Raw genomic sequence first — 13,491 nt, 5'->3', positions numbered from 1 at the left:
TCTATCATCTTTTCTTTAAACTCCCAATATACTTTTTTCTTATAATTTGAATTATATCACTTTAGCATACCTGGTTTTTGTGCAGGGTTTCCTTCAAGCTGGTGAGAGCATGAATACGAACATCCACATTTTCATGTTGAGTTGCTTTCATGGATAGCTGGAGAGTAGTCTGAAGGTCAGCACTCTCAGAGGCTTCCTACACAAAGAGCAGAGAAGCCTGCCTTATTCACTGCCCTAACAACCTCTATTCTCTCTAGAAAGGCCTGTATTCGCTATGTAACCTGCTACTGTTAAGATAGCTAAACTATAACCCAGCTAACAATTTTCCATCCCTTTCTTTGCAAAGTTTGTCATCAATATTTCTTTGAGAAAATTATTTTTTATTCTAAAATCTTTAGAACTAGAGATTTTCTTCCAGTTGGATAAAACCCTATCTAATATAAGTGCTTTTTGATAAGAAGTACAAGCTGGGCAGTGGTGGCAAACACCTTTAATCTCAGCACTCAGGAGGCAGAGGCAGGCAGATCTCTGTGAGTTCAAGGCCAGCGTGGTCTACAGAGTGAGTTCCAGGACACCTAAGACTATACAAAGAAACCCTGTCTCAAACAAAACCCTCAAAAGAAAAAAAGAGCCCTCCCCACACCCCGCCCCAAAAGAGTCAATGGTTGTTTTTCCAGAGGTAGAATTCAATTTCCAGCAACCACATGGTGGCTCACAACCATGTATAATGGGATCTGATGCCCTCTCTGTCCTGCAGATATTCAGGAAGACAGAACACTGTATACATAAGCAAATGTTAAAACAAAACAACAGGCCTCCTTGTGCTTACCCAGGCTGCACTCTTACACTGACTGTTCTGAAAGAGGAGGCCATATAAATGTATACCTCAGCCTACACTACTGTGCCTAGTCTGTATTGTGAACGGGGAGACACAAATAAAATAAAAGTAAAAATAAAAATAAAAGAAATACAAGCTTTCCCTAATTTATGGAGGCTACATAATGACTATTAGGCAGATCTGTGGACTATTCAATCCTTTCACTACTCAAAGTATTCTAGTCTCTGTCCTAAAATTCTATGAAATCACAGTATTTTCATAATTTCAGGAAGTCTGTAAGATTTCAAGATGATCAAGAATCCTTTAGATCTGACATAATGATAACAGTATAATCATAGTGGCACTATGGTTATAGGATGATATGACTGGAATCATCCCACATTTTTCCCTCTCAGGCATGTAGAGAGAGTGGCTTCTATCTAATACTAATGTGTCTCTCACCTAAATAGGATGTGGTAGTTGGCAGTACATGACCATACTTCCAGCATTTGGAATACTAGACAGGTAGATGAGGTGTTCAGGACGAGCCTTAGCTACACAGTGTATTTGAAGACACCCTCAGATATAGGAGACCGTCACAAAACAAAGCAAAACAAAATAAAAAAATTTTAAATGGCACCCACCAAAGTTACTGATTCACGGTATCATTAACCTAATCACCATGGTTATATTATTCTTTTTTTAAGACAGGATTTTTCTACGTAGCCTTTGTTGGAACTCAGTAAGAACAGGCTGGCCTCAAACTTATAGAAATCCTTCTGTCTCTGCTTTCAGAATGCTGGGATTATAGGCATGAGCCATCATACCCAGCTTTAATTGTAAAGGATCTTTTTTTTTGTCATTTTTAAAATTTTGTTTTTTATGTGTTCGAGACAGGGTTCTCTGTGTAGCCCTGACTGTCCTGTACTTACTCTGTAGACCACGCTGGCCTCAAACACATAGAGATCTGCTTGCCTCTGCCTTCCAGGTGCTGGGATTAAAGGCGTGTGCCACCACCCCAGTATAAAGGATCTTTTTTTAGTGTACTGGAATTCAGGTGCAATTTTTAATTTAACATCTTCCATACCATAAGAAAAGAAATGAAATACCTTTCTATATTCCTGGAGAACCACTTTTATCTTTTCTAATTCTGGGTGATCCGGCAAAAAATATATTTCATGAAGAAAATCTTGTACAGCATCCCTAATAGTTAAAAAGAATTATTTGCAAGAGTGTAAATGTAAAGCAAAGTTGAAGGCAAAGCTAATAAATTCATATTACATGCTGTGATTATTCACATTTGAAGTAATCTTCCTGGCCTAATTTAACACTAGCAATTGTTCTAGGACTAATTCAGTGGTAGAATGATTTCTTAGCATCTACAAGGCCTGGGCTCAATCTCTAATATCACAAATTAAATAAAAATAAACAAATGAAAATATTTAATAATGGCAAATAACCACATCTAAGAAAATCATCCTTCATAGTCTGTCACATCAGTGGTCCACAACAAACTATGCTTCTCAGTTTGTTCACATATATCCCTTTGATCTTAACCCAGACTGGGTACAAGTATTCCTTTGGCAAATACATGTGGTAGAAGATAATGCTGCGGATAGAAAAAGGCAGTTTCCATTTTTGTGCTCAGGAAAATACTGAGTGAGCAGGCAAGAAATACAGTTGTCAACCTGGACAGAAGACACAGAGAGAGGGCCCTGACATTACATGAACAGGGAGGAGTCCACTTCAGTCCACCTTCTAAGCAAATGTGGCCATACCAGTGATGTCTGGTGAGACCAACAGAAGGAATAACAAGCTGAATTCAGCCTAAACAACAAAATTATGAGCAAATAAAGGTGTTCACTGCCTCTAAGGTACCACATTTAAAGTGATTTGTAATAGCAGAAAGTAGTGAAAAATCAATTCCCAAATACAAATTTTCATAAAGAAATTTTAGAGAAAATATGCAAATATATTGATGCTGTAACTTTTTAGTTGCTTAAATTATAATAAATAATATTTTAGGTTTAAATATATTTTTAAATTCTTATCTTTATTAATACATGAAAAATATAAATAGCTACCATGTGTGCTGTTAGAGGCTAGACATGAGATGAAACAATAAACTCAGAAAAACTCATTCACTTAGGGGTGGAGAGTCTACCTAGCACCAAATGAAAGAAAACTTTTCTTATGACATGAAAAAAATCAGAAAAATTATTCTACCATCTATAACAATGAGCATATGTATATTTGGATAACAACTAAAAAGAGATATGAAAAGTGGTATTAGTGATTTTATTGTTCTAGCATATAGAAAACTAATATATACAGTGTCCTGCTGTAGTTATTAGTGGGAATGGAAAATCGGAAGAAAAAATTTCAAATGATAAGATGTGTCCAGCTTTAAAAGTCAAGCTAACCAATTTGCAATTAGTTAGAAGACAGAACCAGAGAACAGCTCTCTTGCTGAAATAATACATGTAAAGAAATATGTTTTAAAGATACAGAAATGCCATAAAAGTCTAAAATACAGGAGGCTGGTCCAAAGGTTAATAAGATGAAGTAAGGAATTCTAAGTAACGTAGTAAGTGCAGAAAGTGATGAATATCCCTCCTAACTTTCCTCAGGGTACATGTTTTACTTGCAAGGGAAGGTAAATTTACCTTTACCAACTGAAAGACAGTAAAAAACATTTCATTGCTGATCTATTAATCAATGAGTTTCAAATATATTTAGAATAAAAACAACACCCACTGAAAAATCTATTTATTCAATAAGCACCTACATACCAATAATTTTAATTTACTCAAGGACTCTACATTTTAAAATAGTAACTCCACATTATCAAAGTAATGCTAATACTTTCAGCCATAAAAATACATTTTTAATATATGTTTTAAAGCTGGAGAGAAGGCTCATTTGGTAAAGCACTTGCTGTGTATGTGTGAGGATATGAGTTCGATCCCCAAGTAACCACAGGAAATTATGCGCCTGTAATCCCAGTGCCAAAGAAACAAAGGCAGGAGAGGAGGACCTTGTGGCTTCGCTGGCTAGTTGGACTTGTGAAATCAGTAAGGTTTTTGAAAGATTTTTTTTTTTCTTTCAAAAAATAAGGTGGTGTCATTTAACCCTAGTATTCATGAGGCAGAGGCAATCAGATCTCTACGAGTTTGAGGCCTTGTCTGTATAGTGAGTTCCAGGAAAGCCTGAGCTATAGAGTGAGACCCTACTTCAAACAAATGACAAGAACAAATAAGGTGGAGAATGATTGAGGAAGACACACAATATCAACTTTTGGTTTCCACACATGCACGCACACATACACACACACACCACAAATACATACACATAAAAGTTATTATTTTATGATTAATTTCAGTTACAATACCTGTTTTCAATGATGAGGTAGTGAAAGATAGCAGCAGTTTCTTTAGGCTGCATGTGTATTAGAGGTAACAAAGCTACTATGACATGACTGAGCAGGGGGCCCAGGTAAACATGATCCAGGCAACGAACAAAGCAGTCCCATGCTCTAAGTGAAAAAAAAATTGATTCAAGTATTTTTATGTTTGCAAAGTACCATCAATATTAGCTGTTAGCTGAAAAATGGTATGTACATACTTTTGATATAAAGATCATTGATACACACATACACACAGAGTGATCTCTAAGTTATATTAAGTAAAACAAAACTTAAAAATACCAACCAACAAAAAACAAAACAAAACAAAACAAAAAAAAAACCAAACACTCAAAACAAATAGAACAGCACTTTGTGGCAGGATCAATATAAAAGAAAAATGTTATGCATTTATGCATTTACAGATAATCTATAAAGATAGTACAATGTCAAAATTTTTTAACTTAGTGCTAAAAATGTACACACATTTAGAAGAAACTGCATTTGAAGGTTGGATGTGGTGACACACAACTCTAATCTCAGTACTTGTAAAGTAATGTCACAGAGTTCAAGGGCAGCTTAAATTATGTAAGACTGGCTAAATTTTTTTTTTTTTCCCGAGACAGGGTTTCTCTGTGTAGCCTTGGCTGTCCTGGACTGAATTTTCATCTTTCCATGAACTAATAATATGGGCAATTTCCCCCTAGGGATGCTGGACAGTGATAGCAAGGCACAGTTTCTAGTCATAGGTTTCATGTAACCATGGAGGTGAACAATGGGCACTGTAGTCACCATCATACTACCGTGTTCAGTAGACTACATAAGATACTCAACATTTTATTATCTACAGGCTTTGTGTTATAGGATTTTGGTCAACTGAAAGCTACTGTGTGTTCTGAGCTCATTTAATCCAGGTTACATTGAGTTATGGTATATGGTAGGTTAGATACATTAAAAATGTATTTCCAGCCCAGGCTGATTGCCTATAATTGTTGAGGCCTGCTCCTTTTAGGTAGCATTAACTATAGATATTTTTTATTTCAGGCCCACCAGCCACATCATCTCAGCTCACTGCTGATATAAAAGAATCTCTACACAAGGTCAGGTTGACCATAAACTATGTTTATGTTAATGAGAAACTCTGTGGCCTTGTTGTTCCCAGAAGTTCCACAACCACAAGCCCAGCTGTCCCCAACGGCCAGGCACACTTTCAAGGTCAGCCAGAACTTCTTGTTAGCAAAATAACTTGAGTCATAGTTGACCATCCTGTTTGACCATCCACTCCTCTGTGTGACCTAATTGGCGTTTTCATCTTTAAATATGCGATACAACTTCCCCTCAGGGACACGGTTCAGATTCTGAACTAGCTACTTCCTTGAACTCAAAAAATAAAGTTTTCATTTTAAGCTTCTGCATCTGTGAGTTTTCTCAGCTTCCACCCCGGACCCAACATAATTTCAATACTAGGGAGGCTGAGGTAGGAGGATTGTTGAGTGCTGGGAAGCCTAAGCTACATAGCAAGACAATGTCTCAATCTAATAAACGACATTCCTTGTGGATCCACTTCAGTTCCTATCTCCAGGTTTCTACCTTGACTTCACTCGGTGATGGACTGTAACCTGAGAATTAAAAGCTGAAATAAACCCTTGTTTTACTACAGCAATAGAAATCCTAATATAAAACAAACAAAAAGGTGTAAGTCATTGCTGAGGTTTCCGGGAGGACTGTGGTGGCATGTGAACTTTGGGCTGGAAAAGCTGTTGAGTGCTTGGAGTGCAGTGGACTGTTCTGTGGAAGCTTGGAAGGTAAGTATTGAGAGCAGTGCAGATGAAGGAGGCCTGACTCACAAAGCTTCAGATGGAATCAAAGATTCTACTGAGAGGAGCTGGGCACAGTGGCACACACCTTTAATCCCAGCATTCAGGAAGGCAGAGGCAGGTGGATCTCAGTGGGTTCGAGGCCAGCCTACAGTGCGAGTTCAGGACAGCCAAGGATACACAGAAAAAAATCAACCCGCACCCCGCCTCCAAAAGACTTTACCAAGAACATTAGATATTTTGAATTAAGAATCTGTAGTTCTAGTCAGCTGGGATTGAAGAATCAGCTATAATTAACAAGAGACCATCACCACTTAAGTAAAATGTTTGCTTAACAGAGTCAACTGATTCTTGTTAGCTACAGCTGGGAAATTAGCACTGATTTAAAAAAAAAAAAAATCAGAACCCTTGGGGACAACAAATCTGAAACTATCCTCAGGGTCAGCAGACCAAAACTGTGGTCCAAAGGGGCCAAGGCTGCATCACATGCTGGCAGGCAAACTTGGCAGTGAAAGAGTCACCCATGAGGTACAGATTTTGAAGGAATAAAGGAATCATGGGAGAGTAAGAGCACCTAGGAAAGTCTACCAGCAAAGGTGCAGCTCATTTGTGGCAGAGACTTAGGCATTTTAGAGATGTCAGTACCATGGGACAACTATGAGGACAGCAGCAGCTGTGAAGTGGAGCCAGCCTGAGCCTAGATGACAAGCTGCATGTGCTGTGAATGGCAGAGCTAGAGGAGTATGACTGTCTAAGCCTGCTGGAGCCCAGAAGAACATGAGTAACTCTGAGACACAGGAGTTATATACACTGTTGGGCATTTGACTTTGATTTGTTCAGATTGTAACTCTGTCCTGATTCTACCTTCTTAGAGTAAGAAAGTGTGTTAACTTATTTTTTATTTTATAGGCGCCACACTTAAGAAAATCTTAGGTAGACTTAAATGTTTTAAAGAAACTGAACTTTTAAAGTGTTTGGAACTTTAAAGACTAGGACTTTTAAAAGTTAGACTGTTTTATATGTGATATTAACCATACCATTGGGGGGATGAACAAGAAAAGAAAGGATATGACTTAGTAAGTGATGTGTTTGTGTGTCAGACTGACAAACGGTCAACTGTGCTGGCTAGTTTAATGCCAACTTAACACAAACTAGGGTCATTTAGGAAAAGAATACCTCAATTGAAAAAAATGTTCCTACCAGATGAGCCTGTGGTAAAAATTCAAGTTAGTATTACATAGAAATATAAGAAAAGTTGTCAACTAAGATGAATATTTACCTGCAACATAACTCAGGAAAATCATCCTTGAATCTAAGGCCAGTTCTCAGTGTGGTCATCATTTTTACTCTCACTGAACTGACATGTTTAGGTCCCATCAACTTCATCAAAGACATCAAACTATTCAATGCCTACCAAGAAAGTAGTGGTTAAAAAAGAAACTTATAAACAAGATGCCAGTAGCAGACAAGTGGTAGAAACAAGTGCTTCCTACCCTCGTGTCAAGGCATCAATGTACACAACACAAAAGGTCTAATAAATGCTTGCCAGTTTTTTTTTTGGTCAACTTACATGAGAAGCAAGAATCTGAAAAACACAAGTTGCATTCTTATTTTTGTTACCCTTGAAGGAGCTCTGCTACTTTGGTCCAGTGGCCTGCTAAAGCAATAAATCTTGAAGTTTACTAAGGATATGATACATTTTAATTTTCTTAAAATATGTCTCATATCACTAGTATAAATTCAAATATAGATAGAATCTAAAGTTATTTATAATTTAAACAGAATGCCTCATAATGGTTAATAATGGTCTTAATGATACTAAATTCAAGATGTTCTGAATTTGATACAACAAACAACTCGGGATATACTTAGAACAGACACAGAATGAGAATTGTATCAATAGATCTAGGTTCTAATGAATGGATAAAAAAAAGTCTCTGACTAATCTTATCCATGTACTGTCTTAGTTAGGGGTTACTATTCCTGTACTGAAACACCATGGCCAAAATCAACTTGGAGAGAAAAGGGGTTATTTGGCTATGCTTCCACATCACTGTTCTTCACTGAAGGAAGTCATAACAGGAACTCAATCAGGGCAGAAACCTGGAGGCAGGAGCTGATGTGGAGGCCATGGGAAGGGTGCTGCTTACTGGCTTGCTCAGCCTACTTTCTTCTATGATTTTCTTGAAGACATTTTCTGGTCCTTGGGACTTTGCATCTTCCTTTTCATCAACTCCTATAATCCTGAGGTTATGCCTTCTCATGGTGTCCTTGGATGCTTTGTGTCACTAATTTTTCTCTTTTATTATTTTCTTTGAGAGATGTATCAATTTCTTCTATTGTATCTTCAACACCTGAGATTCTCTCTTCCATGTGTTGGATTCTTAGTTATACTTGTCTGTTGGATTTCTGCTTCCTTTTTTAATTGTTCCATTTCACTTTTTTTCCTCGATTTGTGATTTTTTTTTTAATAGTCCCTAATTCTGTTTTCAAGTCGTGAATTGTTTTATTTAATTCCTTCACCTGTTTGCTTGTGGTTTCTTGTTTCTTCTGGATGGCTTCTATTTGTTTGTGTTATCCTGGAATTCTTGGATTCATTTCCTCTTTATAGTTCTCAAATAGCTGTATAAGCATGGTTTTGAGGTCATCTTCCTGTGACTCTGCTAAAGTAGGGTATCTGTTGGTTTCTGGGCTTTCTGGTGGAGCCATAATGTCTTGATTTTTGTTACTAGACCTCTTATTCTTTCCTTTAGGCATCTGCTTGGGCTTTCTGAGCTGGTGGTCTCAGGGATGAGTACCTTTGATAGGGAGCTGTTTTCTATACAGGGTTCTCAGACTTTGCCTTGCTGTGTCTATATTTGTTTGAGCTCTGCCACCTTGATTCCTGGTTTTATAGGGCTCCTCTGGCTGCTTGTCTCCTCTGAGGGATTCACCACACAATCAATCTGTGTTTTGAATGTCAGATGCTGTGTGGCTTCTGTTTTGTTAATCTTTTGCTCTGTAGGTAGGCCACTCTGCTTTGGTGCACTGATCCGTCCAGCAATCTGACCTTCCCTTTCTCCTTGCTGGTTGCAGCCCTCCACTGCAACAAGGTGCTGGTCCACTCTCTGTCACCCACTGTCGCTGCCCCTGTTGCTTGGCACTTCCCACTGCTGATCTCGTCAATTCCCCACCACTTCGGGTGCTTTGTTCCCTGCGGCCTACCTCAGCAAGTGCAGCTGTTGTTGCTGGTGCCACAGCCACCACAGCCACCACTGCTGTCACTGTCCTGTCTCTGTCGCTGCAGCCGCCGCCACCGCCATGGATGCTCTGCTCCCCTGGGGGTCCATGCTTTTTCCCCGAGTTTGAGGGTGCACAAGATTGTCCCTAGTTTGTTTCTGGGACACTATGGTTTCTCCCACTGTAGTTGAGTGGGAAGCTTGGTGTTCCTGCTTAAGAAATAAGTCCAATTTTCTGATTTGATTTCTCTGGCATCTAAACAAGGTCCATACTGCTGGCCACCATCTTGGAATCCCTCAGCTTACTATTCTTATAGCACTCAGGACCACCAAGCCCACATGTGGCGCCATCCACAATGGCCTGGATGGCCTTATGGGTCACTAATTTTTAAAATACCCTATAGGCTTGCCTATAGCCCAATCTTATGGTGCTATTTTCTAAATTGAGCCTCCCTCCTCTCCAATGACTATACCTTGTGTCAAGATGACATAAAACCAGCCAGCACATGTACCAAAACCTAGAAGCTCTTTATGGCTCATAACATAAATTCCACTTTCCTTAGACTTAAAGTCATTCATTCTCTCATTTAGCATAAATGTTTGGAAAGCCATATGGATGGAATAGAAGTTACTGAAAATTTACTAGTTAACACTGAAATAACAGGCATTGGCTGTTAGAATTTGTAGCTAAATTTTGCTGTATATCTTACTTGGATCCTTGAAGTTATCAGTAGAGGAATACAAACTATACTGAGATAAAAGCTGCCACTGGGCCAGGAAGATGGCTCTCAAGGTAAAGTCTTGCTGACAAGCCTGACAACCGATTCTAGCCCTAGAACCGAATAGTGCAATGAGTGTACTGATTCACGCATGTTGTCCTCTGACTTCTACATGACCACTGTTACACACTCCTGCTGACATACATACACACTAAAGACAGAAATACTAACATTAGACCCAGGGGAACCAATAAAATTCAATTATGCAACTCATGTTCAAGCTCTCAGTTACTGCTTGCTTGTGTCTTCCACTGGGCTGGGTATCATGATGGCATGAGCCCGCAGCCACTAGGATTATTACCTGACAAATACAAAGCAAGCAGAGCAAGGTGGCTGTTATAATCTCAGCACACAGGAGGCTAAGGCAGGAGGACTACCTTAAGTTCAAAGGTACCCTGAGCTATAAACAACTTGGTTGAGTCTGACCGAAGATATTGACTCTGAAATGTTCTTTGAATCTAGAATCAAGTTGTGGCTGCAGTTATGTTATCTTTGCCTATAGTAACAGAGCCAACATACAAGTGGTTCTATTTCTATTTTTACAATGTCTAAAGAACAAATATACAATATTCAGTAATAAATATCAAACATTTGGTTGCTTTTCTTTTATGAGTCTCACACTTAGTTAAGGCTGGCCTGCAACTCAGTATGCAATCCAAGCTGCCATCAAGCTCTAAGCTGTCAGTTTTCCACAGGTTGAAATTACAGGTGTGAGCTACCACACTCGGCTTGTTCCTTGACTCTTTATAATTGAGTGTTTATAATTAGGATCAGAACTCATGTTCCTTGAATATTCAATATGAATTTTATTCTAGTCCCTTGGAATTCAAATACCATTACTTACCATTTTCTTATCTTCAATGCCAACACTGGAGCTTAGTAACTGCATATTAAAAAAGGCCAGAATGCCCAATAGTTTTGGTTGCAAATAATCAGCCTATGAAATTAAGGAAAAGATATTATATGTTTTACATATATCAAATGTCTCCTCTTTCCCTCTGAGCTGGATATTTACTACAGAACTCCTAACGGGCAGCTTTCTACCACTGAACTATATCAGGCAGGAAAAAGAGCTAGTGATGACAGCTGAAATATGTTCCAAGGCAGCATGGCTTAATGTTGAACAGCTGACTTAGGTTACCTTAGGGTTACATAGACAGCAGAGAGAAGAAGAGTCTGTACTAGCATACAGTGATGAGTTAGGTATCTGTCCTACATGTCTCTCTAGCATACAGAAATTCTTGTCAAGCAAAGAAAATACTTATTTTTTCAAGCATGAATTTACTTTTTGGATTGTGAACTAAAAAAAAAAAAAATCATTTATTTTTCTTGTATTAACAAAGTATTGGGTTTCATCACAACATCTCTAATACATGTATTTTGTAAACTTCTGATTTAGATTGAAATTAAATTTTGGCATAAGAAACTACAATTCACTAATGATATGGTTCTAATCTATGTTCTTAAATAAACTGTAGGTATAGGTGGCACTCAAATTTCCATAAATATTCTAATTTTAAAGTTCTTGCATCCAGACAAACAGTACTTTGAGGATATATATCTGCCATTCACCAAATATATACTATCATGCCAGGTACATGTGTGTAAGTTAAGTACTACTATACATGGCAAATTAATGAAAGGCACTAAATAAATTCATACATAAATATGGTTGTGGTAAGAGCTATAAAAAATAAAAATAGCCGGGCATGGTGGCACACACCTGTAATCTCAGCATTCAGGGAGGCAAAGGCAGGCAGATTGCCCTGAGTTCTTAAAGCCAGCCTGGTCTACAAAGCGGTCCAGGACAGCCAAGGCTACACAGAGAAATTCTGTCTTGAAAAAAAAAAATCAAAAACAAAAAATACCCCCCCCCCAAAAAAAAAAAAAAGAAAATAGCCGGGCATGGCGGTGCATGCCTTTAATCCCAGCACTCGGGAGGCAGAGGCAGGTGGATCTCTATGAGTTCGAGGCCAGCCTGGTCTACAAGGTGAGTCCAGGACAGCCAAGGCTACACAGAGAAATCCTGTCTCGAAAAACAAAAACAACAAAAACAAAAAACAAAAAAAGAAAGAAAGAAAGAAAAGAAAACAAACATGGGTATGTGATAGAATTTGGATACATGAATTTAGGTAGAGGTGATAAGCAAACTTTGAAGAGTAAAAAACATCCAGGAAATTACTATTACAACTACAGAGACCATCTAATAAAGCCAACCACTACAAATAAAAAAATTTGCCATTTTTAAGAAAACAATAGAGCTAAAGCAGTGAAAAGAAGAGCTGAACAAAAGGAGGGTGGAAACATACGGTCTCACAGATTTAAAGAGCTCATACATTGCTCTCAGGTTTTGGTTGAAACAAATGGGTAGTTAATGGTACAATGTGCCACTGCCCAAAGTAGGGAGGATTAGGGGAAACAAGTCAAGAAAGAATAATAAAGATTTCACTGGGGGCTGAGTAACACATAGATAGCTCAATGGGAAGGCACCTGCTGTGCTGGATGTCAGGTTTATACAGGCTAAGATCATCTGAGAGGAGTTAAGAAAATGCTTTTATAAGATGAGACTGTAAGCAAGCATATAGGACATTTTCCTAATTAGTGACTGATGAGAGAGGGGCCAGGCCATTGTGGGTGGTGCCATCCTTGGGCTGGTGGTCCTGGGCTCTATAAAAAAGCAGGCTAAGCAAGCCAGTAAGACGCATTCCTCTGTGGCCTCTGCATTAGATTCTGCCTCCAGGTTCCTGTCCTGCCTTCCTGTGATGATAAACTGTGATGTGGAAGCATAAGCCAAATAAAACCTTTCCTCCCCAAGTTTCTTTGATTAGGGTGTTCCATCACAGCAATAGTGACCCTAAGACACTTGCCTCACATGTACAAAGCTCTAGGTTTAATCCTCAGCAAGGCAAACTGGGTTCCTTAACATTCCCTTTTGGTTTCTTTAGCTTGGTCCATTACATCAGAAACAACACTATTCACTGAATATATTTTCAGATAAACATTTGTGTTTACACCATTTTCTATTTCTTCCTAGGATCCAACATATATAAACCCCAAAGTCCAAAGCTTAAAGTTTAAAAGTTTGAATTGAAACTTAATGGAATCATCAAAATCATCACATCAAAGCCAGGAACCAAATGAGATCATGATGATAAGGTGGAGCCAGTTACACTATCAAAAAAATCACTCCAGCATGAAAAGAATAAAGCTGAAAAACAAAGAGAAGAGTGAAGCTGGATGTGTTGCCACAGGCTGTAATCTCTGAACTAATGAACCAGAGGCAGAAAAATCAGCAGGTCAAGGCCATTCTCAACCACATAGGGACTTTGAGGCAAGCCTGGGTTTTATGAGACCCTGATTCAGAACTAACAAGCAAACAACAAAAGTAGAAAACATAAAAAAGGAAATACATCTTTCCTTTACTCCAACAATGGATTTAATTTAGCTTGCTTTGTCA

At 38.4% G+C, this 13,491-nt stretch overlaps 1 protein-coding gene and 1 non-coding gene across 2 annotated transcripts in view; one reads left to right on the top strand and one right to left on the bottom strand.

Moving 5' to 3' along the window:
* Atr (ATR serine/threonine kinase) overlaps positions 1-13,491 on the bottom strand; it is a 97,474-nt gene that overhangs the window by 60,352 nt on the left and 23,631 nt on the right. Inside the window, 5 exon segments of the mRNA XM_051140721.1 lie at positions 71-196; positions 1,927-2,020; positions 4,209-4,352; positions 7,317-7,447; positions 10,879-10,971. Of these exon segments, the coding sequence (XP_050996678.1) occupies positions 71-196; positions 1,927-2,020; positions 4,209-4,352; positions 7,317-7,447; positions 10,879-10,971 (588 nt within the window).
* Positions 813-935, top strand: LOC127184510 (small nucleolar RNA SNORA51). The gene has a single exon (XR_007830148.1). It is a non-coding gene; the product is annotated as a small nucleolar RNA SNORA51 (small nucleolar RNA).

This window comes from Acomys russatus, chromosome 32, assembly GCF_903995435.1.
Source record: "Acomys russatus chromosome 32, mAcoRus1.1, whole genome shotgun sequence".
Lineage (NCBI taxonomy): Eukaryota > Metazoa > Chordata > Mammalia > Rodentia > Muridae > Acomys > Acomys russatus.
Note: the sequence above shows the minus strand (reverse complement) of the source record. Positions and strands in the feature narration are given on the sequence as shown.